The 15,086-nt window shown below is 64.1% G+C and overlaps 1 protein-coding gene across 1 annotated transcript; it reads right to left on the reverse strand.

Annotated features, from left to right (window-relative positions):
- Positions 1–1,370: 1,370 nt before the first annotated feature.
- On the reverse strand, positions 1,371–14,433 carry AMSG_08849 (uncharacterized protein; the record flags this gene model as incomplete). Its single annotated transcript, XM_013898941.1, has 6 exons — positions 1,371–1,589; positions 1,622–2,230; positions 2,269–5,518; positions 5,563–11,770; positions 11,800–14,141; positions 14,243–14,433. The coding sequence occupies 6 exons, from the start codon at positions 14,431–14,433 to the stop codon at positions 1,371–1,373; spliced, it is 12,819 nt and encodes a 4,272-aa protein (XP_013754395.1).
- Positions 14,434–15,086: the final 653 nt, after the last annotated feature.

Below are 15,086 nucleotides of genomic sequence, written 5' to 3' on the forward strand. Positions count from 1 at the left end.
GGCAGTGGCCGCTAACCCTTGACGGTACACTCGTTCCGGCGTCTTATCGCCCGTCTCAAAGAGAACAGCACAGTACATGACCCAAGCCCTCTCAACACTCCCCCGCTGCCGCCACTCGCCGGCCGATTGGCGTCGCATGGCCGCGCGCCCGTGATGCTACCCACCCCACAAGCGCCCATCTGCATGCCACGAGTTGCCATCGCAGTGACAAACCGAGACAAGCATGGCAACAATCCTGTGGAGCGGCAGGCGCGATGCTTGAAGCGCTTGTCGTTGACAACAGCAAGCGCCACTGGGTGTGCGGCCGCTTAACCCCACCACGAAACCCGCCTTTCCGCCTCACTTCCACCAAATGGCTCCAAGCGCCGACCAAGCCGCAGAATGTGAGAAAAGCTACCACCTGCAAGGGGACTGCCTTACAATAACACATCATTCCCTCGCTCACTCCCCACCGCCCATTGCCTTTGAACTGATACGATTGTCTTGCAGATCGTGGACACTGAGCATTGTGTGGCTCGGTACGTGAGTCGGCTGGCTGGTGTGCCCAGTGTCCCATCGACCACCAAAGTGTGACGTTTTGCAAACGGCACAAAGTTCGCATCACAACCAACAGCACAACCACACCGGTCACTGCCAACACTCATCTATCTCCCACATCACACCCATCACAGAAACACTGCGTACTTCTCCCTCCCCCTCTTCTTGTGATACCATGACCGCCAGCAACACCCCACAGCCGTCAAAAAAGACCACAAAGGTTCACGACCCGCGCAAGTTTGCGCCGAAAATCCACTACAACGTCGGTGTGACTTTCTCGCTCGAGGCTGACGACAAGTCAGCTGTCATCATTCCTGCCGAGTGCAATCGAATCCTGCTGCAGAGTACGAGCGATGACCCCTCGACTTCCATGGCCAACGCACGATCATCCGGTCCCATCAATCTCAGGCTGGTCTCCATCGACGACAAGGTCTGGTTCTCGCTCAACAACACTCTTCCTCACTACGTCGTCCTTCCGGGTGCCGCAGAGCCTCTGGCCGCCGTCATGAGCACCGAGGCGCAGCGGCACTCTCGAAAGGTGGCCCTTGTTGGCTTTGTGGATGACGACGAGATTGGCTATCTCCGCTCCATCACAGTCTGGATGAGCTTCGCAGACGCCGTCGTCATCACCGTTCGCAGACATCTTGCTACCAAGAACCCGAAAACAGGCCCGATCTCGACCGCCTCTGTCGCCATCGCCAACACGATCCTGTACACGACGGCTGCAGAAGACGACCACATCGAGCTGCCTGGCGCATCCACTACTACCGCCACAACAGCAACTGCTGCTGCTACATCATCACCGCCGAAATAGCACTCGAGCTTGATTTAAATCACTCGCCGAACCTCACTCGCCGCGCCTGCGCTGAGAGCTCAGCCGTCTGGTCAAGGGCGGCGCCAAGCGGCTCGCCCACAGAGCCAAAGATGGCTGACGGAATGGTGTCCACGCCACCGACTCCGATGAGTGAAAGAATGAACGAGATGTTGGGTGCAGACGCCATGTGCGCCGTCACGTTGCCCATCGCAGAGACTTGCGGGTGGAAGTGGAACCGCTCGCGGACCCGGAACGCCCGTTGCTCCCGACAGCAGCAGAAGCGGTTGCAGCCTCGCCTTCGCCATCTGAGCTGGAGAGGCCAAAGCCCTCGTCTGACGCCGCAAAGAATGCAGCCTCGTCGTCGTCGTCCGATCCGCGGCCGTGGGACCCGCTCCGCCCGCGCCGTGAGCGTCGCCGCCGCTGCTGCTTTCGCTTGCTCCCGGTCCGCGAGCCAAACTCGTCCGCGGACGACCACTCGTCGCCATCCGAAGACTCGTCGTCGGAGCCGCCATCGCCGCGCGCCTCGGCCGACCCGCTAAAGTTGCGCACAATGTTCATCAGGTGCTTGTACACCGCGCGCGAGGTGGCCACGGAAATCGGCCCACTGGGGAACCGCGAGTCAAAGTCGTACCACACCACACCGCCTTCGGGCGCCTGGTCCGTGTCCATCTCGATGTGGGCTGTTGGAATGCGGAAGACAGGCTGTGTCGATGCCGATGAGAGTAGCGTCTTGGCCGACACAGACTTGCTCCGCGACGCCGCGTACTGCATCGCAACCTCGCCCTTGCGCACATACACCACAAGCAGCCGCTTGTACGATCCGGCGACTCGCGGCTGTACAAGCTGCGCTTGGATCGACTGTGCTTGGATTCGGAGCCACTGGTGGTCGCGGAGGCAGTCGTAGCCAAAAGAAACACGTTGGCACGCTGCACCACAACATGTAGCGATCCAATCCCGTGCTTGTCCGCTGGCTTCGGATCCACCCCGCCTACTCCAATCCCGCTCGCGCTCTCGTTCCGCCCGAGCCCGCCCGCAGAGCCCGTCGCCTGCTTTGGATCAAGTGAGAAGGCCACGCCACCGCTCCCGCCGCGGCCGTCGCCACTTGCGCCGCGGACACGCCGGCCCGACGCCAGCGCGTCCGCCACCAGCGAGCCCACCGCACCGGCAATGGTTGCCACCGACCGCCCGGTCTCGGGCGATGCGTACAGCGTTAGGCCCTTGCACAGCACGCTCACGTCGACGTACACATAGCCGCCGGACCTAAAGTCGGCTGCTGCCGGCTGCGAGAGAATGTGCGGCAATGCATCGAGCGTGTCCACCAGCCGGTCGCGCCCGTGCACATACGTCGCACGCATCTCGCACTTGATCATTCGCTCCGTGTTGAACCAGAGGTCCGCATCGACCTGACGCACCGCTGCCCCCTGCACATGCACCACCTTGAGCTCAGTAGGCACTTCGACGCCCTGCGCTCCGCCAGGCGCGCGGTACTCGCGCTGAACCTTGACCTGCATGCCGCCGGCGCGCACCCGCCCTGACAGCTGGCCAGACTCGATTGTGTTGTTGGCCGCCATCACGCACCGCTCCACAGACAGCGCAAGTGTAGATGGCAGTCGCGTTGCGAGCCCAGCCACAAGCCCGGAGACCTCGGTCTCGAGCATCGTCGACTGCAACGTCACCTGGACACGCCCCACCCGCGACCCAAGGTCCACAGATGTGTACCACTCGCGGATCCGCACCACGCTGGACCACGACGGCGCGCTGCTCCTTGTGGCGGCAGCAGCCACCGCCGCCGGAGTACCGTCTCGGGCGTCGGCCGCCTCTCGCCCGCCCTCGCTCGCTGCCAGTAACCCTGCACGCCAGCCGGCCGACCAGCTCTCGCCAAAGGCTACGGCCTCTTCGAGGTTCTTGCCGTTGACGTCAAGAAGAACGTTGGCCACGTCAACAACCCGCATAAACATGGCTCCGCCGTCCTCGGTGCGGAAGCCGTAGAATCGGCCCTCGTTGCCCGACAATGCGTCGAGCCGGAACCGGACGCAGTCTTCTGATCCGTACACGTGTCGGATCTGCATAGAGACAAACTTGCACTTGACCGCCGTAGAGACCACCATCGTTGCGGGCTCGCCCTCGCTCTGGTCCTCGCTCCCGCTGCTTGCGCTGTCACTCTCGCCGAGCTCGTAACCGCTGCTTCCGCTCAGGCCGCCGAGCGAGTACTCGTCGTCCGAACTCAGCTCCAGGCTCCCGCTCCCGCTCATCGCCACCGACGAGAGCTCGATCCCGAGTCCCAGCTCGCGCTCGTCCTCGTACTCGTACTCGTAGCCAAATCCGCTGCCGTCTCGGCTCGGCTTGGGCACACGCACCTTGATCCGCGGGTGGCCCGTGGCTCTCTTCTTCTGTCTCTGCTTCCGCCGCCTCCTCCGCCGCCGCCGCCGCTTTCGCCGCCGCCGAGCATCCGCCTCGCTCCCGCCCTCGCCCTCGCCCTGTCCGCGTGCGCTCAGCACCGTCGTCAGTACGTCGAGCTCAGCAAACTCGAGCTTGCACACCACATCCGCCGCAGGCCCGCAGTTGAGCGTCACCGAACGCGGCTCGCAATGGACCAGGAGAGTGATCTCGGTCGCCATACCCTCGCTTCGCCTCACGTCTTGCACGTCCTTGTCCTCGTCCGCGGAGGCTGCCCTGGCCGCCACAGACGGCGCCCGGTCAGACATCTCGGCCAAAAACGTCGCGAGCCGCGGCGTGAGTACCACGTTCGACCTCTTAATGTCAATCTTGGCCGCCACCGCCGCGTGCGGCTTCCATGCCACCACGTACCGGCCCATCCCGTCTGGCCGCGCACGCTTCACGCTGTTGTGGTCGACAGAGTACCGCGCGAGCGTCTCCAGTGGTGGGAGCGTGATGAGCTGCGCCCCGGTCTCGTCCCAGCCCGGACCGGCAGTCCCCGGCGTGTTGGCCGAGCCACTGCCCAGCGCTCCGCGGCTCGGGTGAAGCCGGACAAGTCCCTCGGTCACCGACGCCTTGACTTCGAACACCAGATCAGCCGGCTGCGGCGGCTCGCGCACACGCCCGCTTCCCGAGTCCACCGTCGACGTGCCCAGCGAGGTTCCGGCTATCCGGCTACGCACCTGCTCGGTTCCCTCGATGATCTTGCGAGTCGCCGCCTCGGTTCGTGCCCGCGCCGCAGGCGTCGCGCCGCCCAGGCCGGCCGCATGATCCAGCCCGCTGTCTTCAGCATCGGCCTCGAGAGACCACAGTTCCGAGAGCCGGGCCACATGGTTGACCACTGCAGGCGTGGCGTCGATCCACGGGCCAGTCGCTGCTGCGTTGATCCATCCCTGCCCGCGGTTCTGTGACGACTTTCGTACCACGTACCAGTTGGCCGATACCATTCGCGCAACCGCCTTGTTGAAGCACGCTGCCGGCTCCTCGGCCGCCACAGAGTCAAACACAAACGCCTCCACGCGCTCCACAAGCAGCGAGCCGAGCATCTTGTCAAGCGAGCCAAACTGAAAACCAGTCCCAGTCCCGCCTCCTTGCTCCTCCACCTTGTCGAGCAGCGTCTGTGAGTTAGCGGTCACTCGCACAGACGCCACGCTCAGCCGCACCAGCGGCGTCGCCTCGGGCGCACCCTTGGTCTCGGGCAGGAGCGACTCAAAGACTGACGGCGCTGGCGATCCCTGCGGCGCGAGCTCGTCGTCTTCGTCGACTTCGTCGGCCCGGATGAGCGGAACCCGGAAGACCGAGTCAATGACAGAAATATGGACCGCGGCGTTGGAGAGGACAAGCTCGTTCTCGGCAAATGCCTGCTGCGACTTGTACTTGAGTGCCTCGAGGTGCTGGTCCTGTAGAGCTGCGTCCATCGCCGCACGCTGCACGTTGTACGCCTCGTACGCCGCCTGATACTCGCTCGCCAACGCCCCGGCCTTTCGCACCGCAACCGGGCGAAGCACTGCCCGGGTCGTGTCCACAGACACCCAGATCTCTGAAGTCGTGCTGGAGCCCTGGTTTCCGCTTGCGGCGTCGTCAAAATTGCGCACCACAATGTTTGTCGCGATCTTACCAAACTCCAGGCCATCGTCGTCGTCGTCGGGCATCCCGCTCCCGCCACTGTTGTTCTGTCGCCGCCGCTTCTTGCGCCGCGTCCGCTTCCTGCGTGCGTACGCCAGCGCCGCGCTAGCCGCGCTCGCAAACCGGGACTTTTGGTCGTCGGTCGGTACAGCTTGGCAATCTGCTCTGCTGGTGCCAGCGCGCTCTTGGCGGTGAGTACGACCGTGAGACCCTGCAGCCGGACCTGCCACGCCGCAAACACCTCTTCTAGTGAGCCAGGCACCACCCGATCACGGAGCTTGACGTCCAGCACCCCGTTCTGTACCACCAGCACCACGTCGGGCTGCTCCACAGACGTGGCCACAATACGGAAGCCCTCCAGTAGAAGATCGACCTTGTAGTGGAATGCACCGGCGCTCGACGACGCCCGTGATCCGCGCCGTGTAGAACCGAGCGTCGACTCCTCAGAGCCCATGCCTAGATACGCGCCAAGCACTTCGTTGACCTCATGCGTCAGCGTTCGCTGCAGAAACAGCAGGTGATTGAGCATCGACGGCGAGATGGTGTTTTCCACGTAGTCCACCACCACCAATGAGGTGAGAAACGACTCGAGCATGCCATGCGGGACCCCGCCGTCGTCGATGCTCCCGTCCTCGGTCTCCTCACCTATATACTCATTGTGAAGCGAGCCCATGCCGCGGATCGGTGGCAGCGCAAACCGCGCGTGGGCGCGCGATCCGCCGCCGCCGGCCAGCTGTGACTGAAGCCGCTCGTCACGGTCGAGAACCGGGTCGGCGCTCCCACGGTCACCACTGCCCTCGCCGCCGCTCTCGTTCTCGTTGCCAGCGAGCTCAGTGATAAACGTGATCGCGTGCGGGAAAACGTGGAACGAAAACGCGAGGTCGCCGTTGAGGTCCTGCGCTACCCGCACCGAGAGCCGCGAGATCGAGTACTGCGACGAGACGGAGGGGAGGAGCTCAAAGACAGCCATGTTGTCGCGCACATCCAACAGCAGCGCAACCTCGGACACAACCGCAGACTCCATGAGGAACCTCCCCTGAAGCTTCTCCAGTCGGTGCAGATCCAGTCGCCCGGGCACGGTCGAGCCCGATCGTCGGCCGGTCCCGTACGAGCCGGTCACCGAGCCCGAGACCGAGCCGCCGTCGCCACGCCGCCGACCGGACGCCTTGAACGCGCCTTGCCATGTCTGCAGAAACTCGACAAGCTTGGACGGCGCCTGCGTCGTGATCAGCTGCGACCCGTCCCATGCCACCACAGTCGATGACTTGTACAGCACAGCCTCGCCACTCGCCTTGTCCGAGTCGATCCGCCACGTCGACGAGTCGACCATCGCACCACGGAGCGTGATCCGCATGATTGGCCGCTGAACATCGGGCTCAAGCGCAACCGCCGCGAGCTCGTCGAACCGGACCTGCAGCGAGTTAAGCAGCGCAGCGCTGGCCACGCTCTTGCCAAACGCACGCTCGGCTGCGTCGGCTGCCGCGTGCGGCGCCCGCGACCCGTCGCATCCAAACTGAGTCGTGCTCACTTGCGCATTAGCCAGCTCGAGCTGCATGTTGCCGGCCTCGCGGGTCGTCGCTTGCAAAGAGACCCGCTCAAAACTCGCGGTCACTGTAACCGTCAGAGTCACCTTGGGTTGGAGGCTCGCAGCTTGGTCATTCTCCTGCTCCTCCTGCTCCTCCTGCTCCTCCTCCGCCTCGGCCTCGTCCACAACCGTCAGTGATGGCATCGACGGCATCGACGGTATCGACGCGCGCCGATCAAGCGTCTCCATGGCCTCAAACAGGCCGCGGGTCTTGCGCCCTTGGGATCCGGCCGGGTCAAGTGTCGCAGCCGCCATACGCTTCCGCTTGATCACTGACTTGAGGACCGAGCCGCTCGACTTGGAGTGCTTGTGGCTGCTCTTGCGCTTCCGCCGCCGCCGCCGCGCGTCTTCCAAATCGACGTCGCCCGACTTGCTTGTTCTCCCAGTCTGCAAGCCGATGATATCGCCGTGGCTTCGCGAGAGCAACTCACCCGAAAGAAACGACTTGTCCGGCCCACTCTTGGACCACCGGCGTATGTGGCGACCACCACTCTCACCAACCGGCTGTCGCTCGTCAGCAAAGGTGACCGACCGCAACGGGTCGCCGCCACGGGCACGCCCGCCGTCGCCGCCGTCAGAGTTGGACCCACCGTCGCCCTCGGCGCTCGACCCACCATCGACAACCACGCCGCCGGCCGCGCTGGGCGAGGTCAGCGTCGGCGCCTCGATCATGTTCAGCACCTTGGTACCGGGCTGCCGCGCCGACGCGCGGAGTAAGAGCGCGTCGTGAGCAATGACGCTCTGCTGGAGGCCGGCAAAGTGCGCAAAGCGGAGGATGGCCGGTAGGGCTGAGCCATTAACCTGCCCGACACGGAGGACGTAGCGGAGGCCAAGCTCAAGTTGCGGCACGCTGTCGGAGCCTACCGCCAGTGGATCAACCTCGTTGGACTTGGCGTAGCTTGCCACGCCGGCGCCGGTCAGGTCGGAGCACTTGATCTGCGACTCGGTTCCTCTTGAGTGGAGGACGGCGAGGCGAAGAGCCTTGAGCGCAAACGAGATGTCGATCGTCGAATCGACGAGTGAAGCAAACTTGGGAAGCCGCTCAAAGATGTTGAGGATGAGCGGCGAGTAAGCGAGCGCCTGCTCGTCAATGCTCTTGTTCTCGCACCAGACCGAGAGAATCTCCATGGTCTCCCAGAATAGCGCCTCGGTATCCTGGGCCTGGCCGCCAGCCGTGGCACGAGCCTCGATCTGGGTCTGTAGCAACCGCCGCCTCCGCGAGTTGAGCTTGCGGTAGGCCCGGCGCATGTAGTAGACCAGCTTCCAGCCGGCGTCGTGCTCAAAGGTGCGCGCGCCGCGGAGCGTGTCGGCCTGCGCGGCTCCGCGGCTCTCGGCGCGGCTCCGGCTCCGGCTCATGCCACGTGGATCGTCGGGATGAAGACCGACGCTCCCGCTGCGGCCGTGCCAGGCTCGCGATCGCGCACGCGCACGCGAGACCGACGGCGACATGACCCGGGCGGGGTCAATGCCCATCATCGACGCCGCGGCCAACTCGCGCATGCAGACCTGGAGCTGCCGCTTGCGGAGCGATGCGTGCTCTGACAGCGACAGGCCGAGCTGAGAGAGAAACGTGGTCCAGATTGCGATCAGCGAGTTGAGGACCATCGGTGCCTCCTCGACGCCGGCAATACCGATGCCACCGAGCTCGCCGACCCAGGCGCCAGTGGCCGGCGGCGCAGCGTGTGCGGCGTGCGAGCCCTCGACGTGAACGCGGTCGACCTCGAGGGCAAAGACCACCGGAAACAGGGCCCGTCGAGGGAAGAGCAGCAGCTCCGAGGCAATGCCCGATGTGGCCAGCGAGCTCGCGTCGCGAGCGTGGACATGCAGGCCCATCCCCCCCATGAGGCACGCCACCTCAGCCGAGCCAAAGTGCTGGTCCTGGTACTCGATATGGGTGGCAGCGGTTAAGAGCGCCTTCGAGCCGGCGACCAGGACAGGCTCAAACTGGGCGCCGTGCAGATGCTGCTCGACCGAGCCCATGGCTACAGTGTTGGTCACTACCAAATGGCTCACATACTCGGCCTCGCGCTCGGTCAGTGGCTCGACCGGGAGCGGAAGCGTCGGGCGCGGGCCGGGCGCCCGCTCCGGCACAATCAGCGTCATGCCCATGATGCACTCGACGTGGAGCGAGGCGCAGGCGAGGCAGACCTGCGTTTGGGCGGCAACGTTGCGGACTAGCGAGAGCGTGCGCGAGAGCTGGATGTCATCAAACAGGGTGTCGAGCGCAGGCTGCGATGGGTGCAGCGCTTCGGAAATCTCTTCCAAAACCTGGACAAAGGCAGGCGTGACAAAGACGCTGAGCTCGGAGAGAAAGTCGACAACGGCGGTGGAGACCACCCGCTGCGCCTTGGCCCGGGCCCAACGAGCCGCGGGGGAGGCGTGTTTGGAGTCGGAGCAAGACCACTCCTCCGAGTCGCCATGAGCCGAGTCGGCCGCTGGCCGCATCGGCTCCGGTGGGCTCGAGCCCGGGAACAAGCCGTCGGCCTTGAGCGAGGCAAACTTCCAAAAGTTGGGACCGTACAGCTCGCGTGCCGTGCTCGAGGCTCCAGCGAGAAAGTAGAGCGAGGCAAACGACGACTTGAGTGCAGGCCGCGCCCGGCGCTTTCGCCGCTTCTCGCCACGCGGCACGAGCTGCCGCCGCCGTAGATCAAGGACAAACTCGCGCGGACGGACACCAGCCGCCGGCTCGTGGTCGCGTGCCACGCGCGAGCCCCTAGGCGGCGGAACCCAAATGGGCGGGACCCGGGCGTGGGTCTGCGGCTGGCCTTGAACGCCAGCACTTGAGCCTCCAGCCTCCTCGTCACTGTCCGAGTCAAAGTCTGAGACTGCGCCGTCATTGTCACGCAAGGCCGAGCTTCGCGTCGCCGACTCCCACGAGTCGGTCGAGCTTGTGGCCGGGCCGAGCGGTGGTGGACGGTCAGAGAACCACGACGAAGAGAGCGAGGAGGCCGAGGAGGCAGACGCGCCGCCGCGCGGCGTGGACGACGCGAGTCGTGTAGTGGAGGCCGACTCGGACTCGGACTCAACCGCTTCCTGGGCTTCGGACAATGAGGAAGCCGAGGAGGTGAGATGAAGCGGAGCAGTGACTTCAAAGTCGCCGCCGCCATCATGTGTGCCGTACGCCGCAAACGAAGCGTTGGACGAGTACTCGTAGTAGTGCTCCGAGACAAACGATGAGTCGCCGACATCGGTGCGAGAAGAGACTTCGGGACCGCTGACAGTGGCGGCAGCAGACGCAGCAGCGGCCGGAGTGCGCTGGGCGTGGAACGACGCGGCCGTATTGAACGATTCGTAGAGGCCTGGGGTAAAGTCGACCTTGGTGTAGTCCTCGGCAACAAAGAGCGAGTCGAGGGCGGTGCCTGCGTTGGGGAAAACTGCACGGCGGTAGGCCTCAAACAGCGGGTCGTCGTAGAGAAAGACAAGTCGCGCAGTGGCGGCGTCCTGGGCAAAGAGATGTGCGAGCTGGGCGTCACGGGCAAGCTTCCAGTTGTCGGTGATCGAGTAGAGCGAAAAGTGAAGGGCAGTATCAAGCGAGGCGACTTGGGTAAAGGTGGGCGAAGCGTTGTCGGGAGTCGAGCGCGACTTGACAAACGAGGCCAGCTCAAGGCGCTCGACATTGATGCAGGTCTTTGTCTCGTAAATGGGGTTGACGAGCGAGTCACCCCAGAGCTTGAGACCAGCGGGGGCAACAAGCTCGGTGACCGAGCCCTCGCACCAAACAGCGAGACGGACTTTGCCGACCGAGACGTTAAAGAGCGAGAGTGGCGGCGGCAGGCGGATGGTGTTCTCGGGCGCGAGCGCGTTCTCGCGGTCGGTGAGATGAAAGGTGACCTGGGCCAGCGAGGCGGCAACGGCCGAGACGTGCGCTGGGACCAGCTCGCCCGAAATGGGGCCGACCTTGGCCTGGACGGCGTGGCCGTAGGTGAGTGCGGCTGGTGCCGGGCCGTAGAGAATGTGGGTGTGGATGTGGAGGCCACCGATGGCGACAGCACCGTACTTGTGAAGCTCTCCCAAAGTGGCGTCGCGGGTGGGCCCAGCAGACGGGGTCGGTACGGATGGAGGCGGCGGCCCGCCGTCGGAGCGGGCGCTGAGCGGGCGGCCGCCAAAGGTGTAGCCAGCAAACGGTGAAGCCTCAGTGGTTTCGGCCGTCGCCTTGGGCTTTGACGCGAGCCCGCGCGTCGAGCCCGCAGAAGGCTGCGGCTCGCTAACGGTGACGCCCGCGGGGGTGGGGACGCGGAGACGGACCGGCGAGATCTCGACAAACATATCGAGATAGGCCGGCATGATGCGGACGTCGAGGATGCACTCGGTGACGGTAATCGACGGCGCGGCCTTGGAAGAGTACAGGTACTGCGGGAGCGCGATCTTGATGTCCTTAAAGTTGACGACTACGTGCAGCTCGCGGGCATTGGCGGCCGGCGGTGGCACATCGCTCGAGGCGTTTTCGGCTGCAAGGAGTCTGTCTGGTCCAAAGAGAGCACGCTCTTCGTCATAGTATGGCGGGAGCGAGGCGCCCGAAACGGTCGACGCGGCGCGCGAGTGTGCAGCGACGGGGGCGGCGGCGGCGGCGGGCGGCGGCGGCGGCGCGTGATCCCCAGCTCCCGTTGCCTCAGGCTGGCCGAGCGTGGCAGTGTACTCGTTGGTGGAGCGAAAGACGGTCGAGTAGCCAAAGTAATTGTCCGAGAGAAAGCCGAGGTAGCGGAGAAAGAAGCCATAGCCAAGGGCATCGAGTGACGAGGCATGGAGATCGACATGAAATGAGTCGAGGGCGCCTGGGATGACACTGGTATGGGTCCGCGACGAGCCGTCGAGACGAAAGTCTGTGAGCTTTGCAAAGTGCGGGCCGAGTCGAGGATGGAGGCGCGGATGGTGTTGTCCGACTGGAGGAGGAGCGAGAGCGAGAGCGAAGGCGCGGTGCAACCAAAGGTCATAATGGTGAACGGCGGCTCGTACTCGAGGTAGGGGGTGGCGACCGTGAGGTCGAGGCGCGGGCCGGAGAAGACGTAGTGCGCGTTGGAGGCGAGATCGTTGGGCACGTCGATGATGTTCTTCTCGTTGACGTTGGTGTAGAGGCGAAAGTCTGTGAAGCGCACGTCGTAGTTCCACACGTACGGCACGTAGTGGGCAAGGTCGTATGGCTCGCCGGCACCAAAGTCTGCACCGAGCTCGCCGAAAAAGGTCGAGTGCTGGGCAAGGTAAAAGATGGACGGCGAGGTGGCGGAGAGGTAGAGCGACCAGAGCTGTTCGCCGTTCCAGGGCAGGGGGTAAATGCCCTCGACCGAGAGCGAGATGGCCGGAGCTGTGAGGAGCGGCGCTCCATTGAGCGAAGTGGCGACGCGGACGTCAAAGAGGTTGAGCTCGTACGTCATGGTATAGCCTGCGTTGTCGAGGATGAGCATGGGCATGTTGAAGAATAACGAGGAGCCCGGGCGGAGGAGCGCCTGCTTGTGGGTGGACATGGCGGCGGAGCCGAGCGGAGGGGCGGATGCGTGCTCCGGTGGGGCGTGGGCAAAGACAATGTCGAGCGAGCCGACGCGGCGGGCGGCGAACGGTGGCAACGGAGCACCGGGTGGCGCGAGCGCATGACGAAATGGGATGCGGAGTGTGGCCTCGTTGGAGAACTTGACGAGGGTGGTAAAGTCGGGTGGGTAGCGGTCGGTGCCGGGCACGATGGGCCACACCTCCCAGTCCTCGTAGGGGAAGGGCATAAAGTAGGCGAGCATGAGGGCGCGCTGGCGCTCGGCAAAGGGACCGTAGGCAACGACAAGGTCGGCAAAGATGAGATCCATGCCCCACTGCGGGCCGAGGTCGTCGGGCGAGGGGGATGGCGGAACCGTGCCGACGACGTCGGCAAAGTAAGTGAGGGTGACCGAGGAGCAAGAAAGGATGGTGTCCACGCGGCCGTACTCTTCCGAGTCGAGGTAGCACGCCGAGTCTGGGAAGAGCAACTTATCCGACTGAGCTTGGACACCGGCGTCCGGCACCGTGGAGGAGCCTGTCGGCCCGGGCTGGAGCGGGGCGGTCGACGAGGCGCGATCGATCGAGCGTGACGAGCGGTTGCGCGTGAGGCGCGAGCGCATGCGGGCGTGGGCGCGGGCGGCGGGGCGCGACGACGCCGGAGTCGATGCGGCAGAAAGGCCGATGGCAGTGCCGCCGAGGCCGTAGTTTGCGGGCGAGACCAGCTGGCCGTAGTCCTGCTCCGAGCGGGAGGCCGATCGCGAGTGCCGACGGGCGTGGCCGCGGCGGACGCGCGGGGCGGGAGGACGCGGGTGCGGCTCATCGCCCGAGTCTGCGACGGGCTTGGCGTCGGGGCCGGCCAGCGAGTCTGCACACGAGACGTCGACGGCGAGGCCTCCGGGCGGCGGACCAGATGTCGGGGCGCCGTCGGCGCGGGAGCGCTTGAACGGGTTGAACCGCGAGTGGATAAAGTTTCCCCACGCGTCGTCGTCCGAATACTCGGACGAGACGGCGAGGTCGTCGTCAAAAAAGGCTTCGTCTTCGCGGAGAAAGGCAAACTTGACGTCGCCAACAAACTCACGCAGATTGCGGATGTTGCGCTGGATGAAGCCACGCGGAAGGATGCGCGAGACGCGCGAACGGGCAGCAGGTGTCTTGGCGCTTCCCATGTCTGATGGCGGGGTGTAGTCGAGGTTGGGGACGAGCTTGAGCGCAGCGCGGACGAGCTTAAAGTGCGAGATCGACTTGTAGTAATCGAGCGGCGACCGGGCACGCTCGGCGGTGAGTACTCCGGTGGCCTTGTGCCAGTGCAAAAGGGCAACGTTGGGCAGCTGCGGATTTCCGACGTAGAGTGCGCCTTTGCGGACTTTGACGCCGAGCATGGGAAAGAGGCGAAAGAGGGTGGGGATCTGATTGCCGCCGGGCGCAACGTAGCCGTCGGCACCAGCCCCGCCAAGAGTGGCCGCGCCAGCGGCAGAGGCGGTGTGTGTCGAGCTCCGCGAGCCGCCTTTGCCTGTGGAGCAGCTGCTGTCGTCTGCATCGTCCGAGACGAACGATCTCGAGCTGGCTCTCGGCCCATGGTCAGCAGTAGCTGCAGAAGCAGCAGCAGTAGCAGCTTCGCGTTTGCGGAGGATCTCTTCGATGGCATCGTATCGCGAGGCCCAATTGTACATAAGATCTCCAGGCCTGAGATGTTGATACGAAAGCGACAAGAGCGATAAGCATCGTCACGAGTATACTCTACAGCACTTGTAGCATCTTCTGACCACCATCTCAAAGTGATATACGCATCGACAAAGTTAAACGAAGCATCTCGAGTCACGTAGCGGACTTTTCTCAAAATGATACGTCCGCCAAAGAGCGCAATGTTGAGCGAGCCGATGGAAATGGATTCATCCTTTGGCAGAAGAAAGGTAGAGATGATGCTCGCCGCCAGTTTGGCGAGCACACGGGTGGAGAAGAAGACAAAGTACACCATGAGTACTCCAAGCACTCCCGTCCACACAAACCATGACACAGGGGCAGTCCCAGATGCATCCTCAAGCATTCGTTCCTGGTTGTCGTGTGCGCCTGCCCTGGCGTGAGGGTGGGTGGAGTGGTGTGGTGGGGGGGTTGGGGGGGGGGGGGGGGGTTGGGGGGGGGGGTGGTGTTGCGTGTGTGGTGATCGCGATCGTGATCGTGATCGTGATCGTGATCGTGATCGCGATCTTGGTTGTGGTCGTCGAGGGTATGCTGAGGGGGAGAAGGGAATGCGGGAGGGGAGGGGAGGGGGGGATGATCGTGATCGTGATCGTGATCGTGGTGGTGATCGTGATCGTGATCGTGATCGTGATCGCGATCTTGGTTGTGGTCGTCGAGGGTATGCTGAGGGGGAGAAGGGAATGCGGGGAGGGGGAGGGGGAGGGGGGAGGGGATGATCATGATTGTAATCGTGATCGTGGTGGTGATCGTGATCGTGATCGTGATCGTGATCGCGATCTTGGTTGTGGTCGTCGAGGGTATGCTGAGGGGAGAAGGGAATGCGGGAGGGGAGGGGAGGGGGGGATGATCGTGATCGTGATCGTGATCGTGATCGCGATCTTGGTTGTGGTCGTCGAGGGTATGCTGAGGGGGAGAAGGGAATGCCGGGGA

The sequence above is a fragment of the Thecamonas trahens genome, assembly GCF_000142905.1.
Source record: "Thecamonas trahens ATCC 50062 unplaced genomic scaffold supercont1.49, whole genome shotgun sequence".
Classification (NCBI taxonomy): Eukaryota; order Apusomonadida; family Apusomonadidae; genus Thecamonas; species Thecamonas trahens.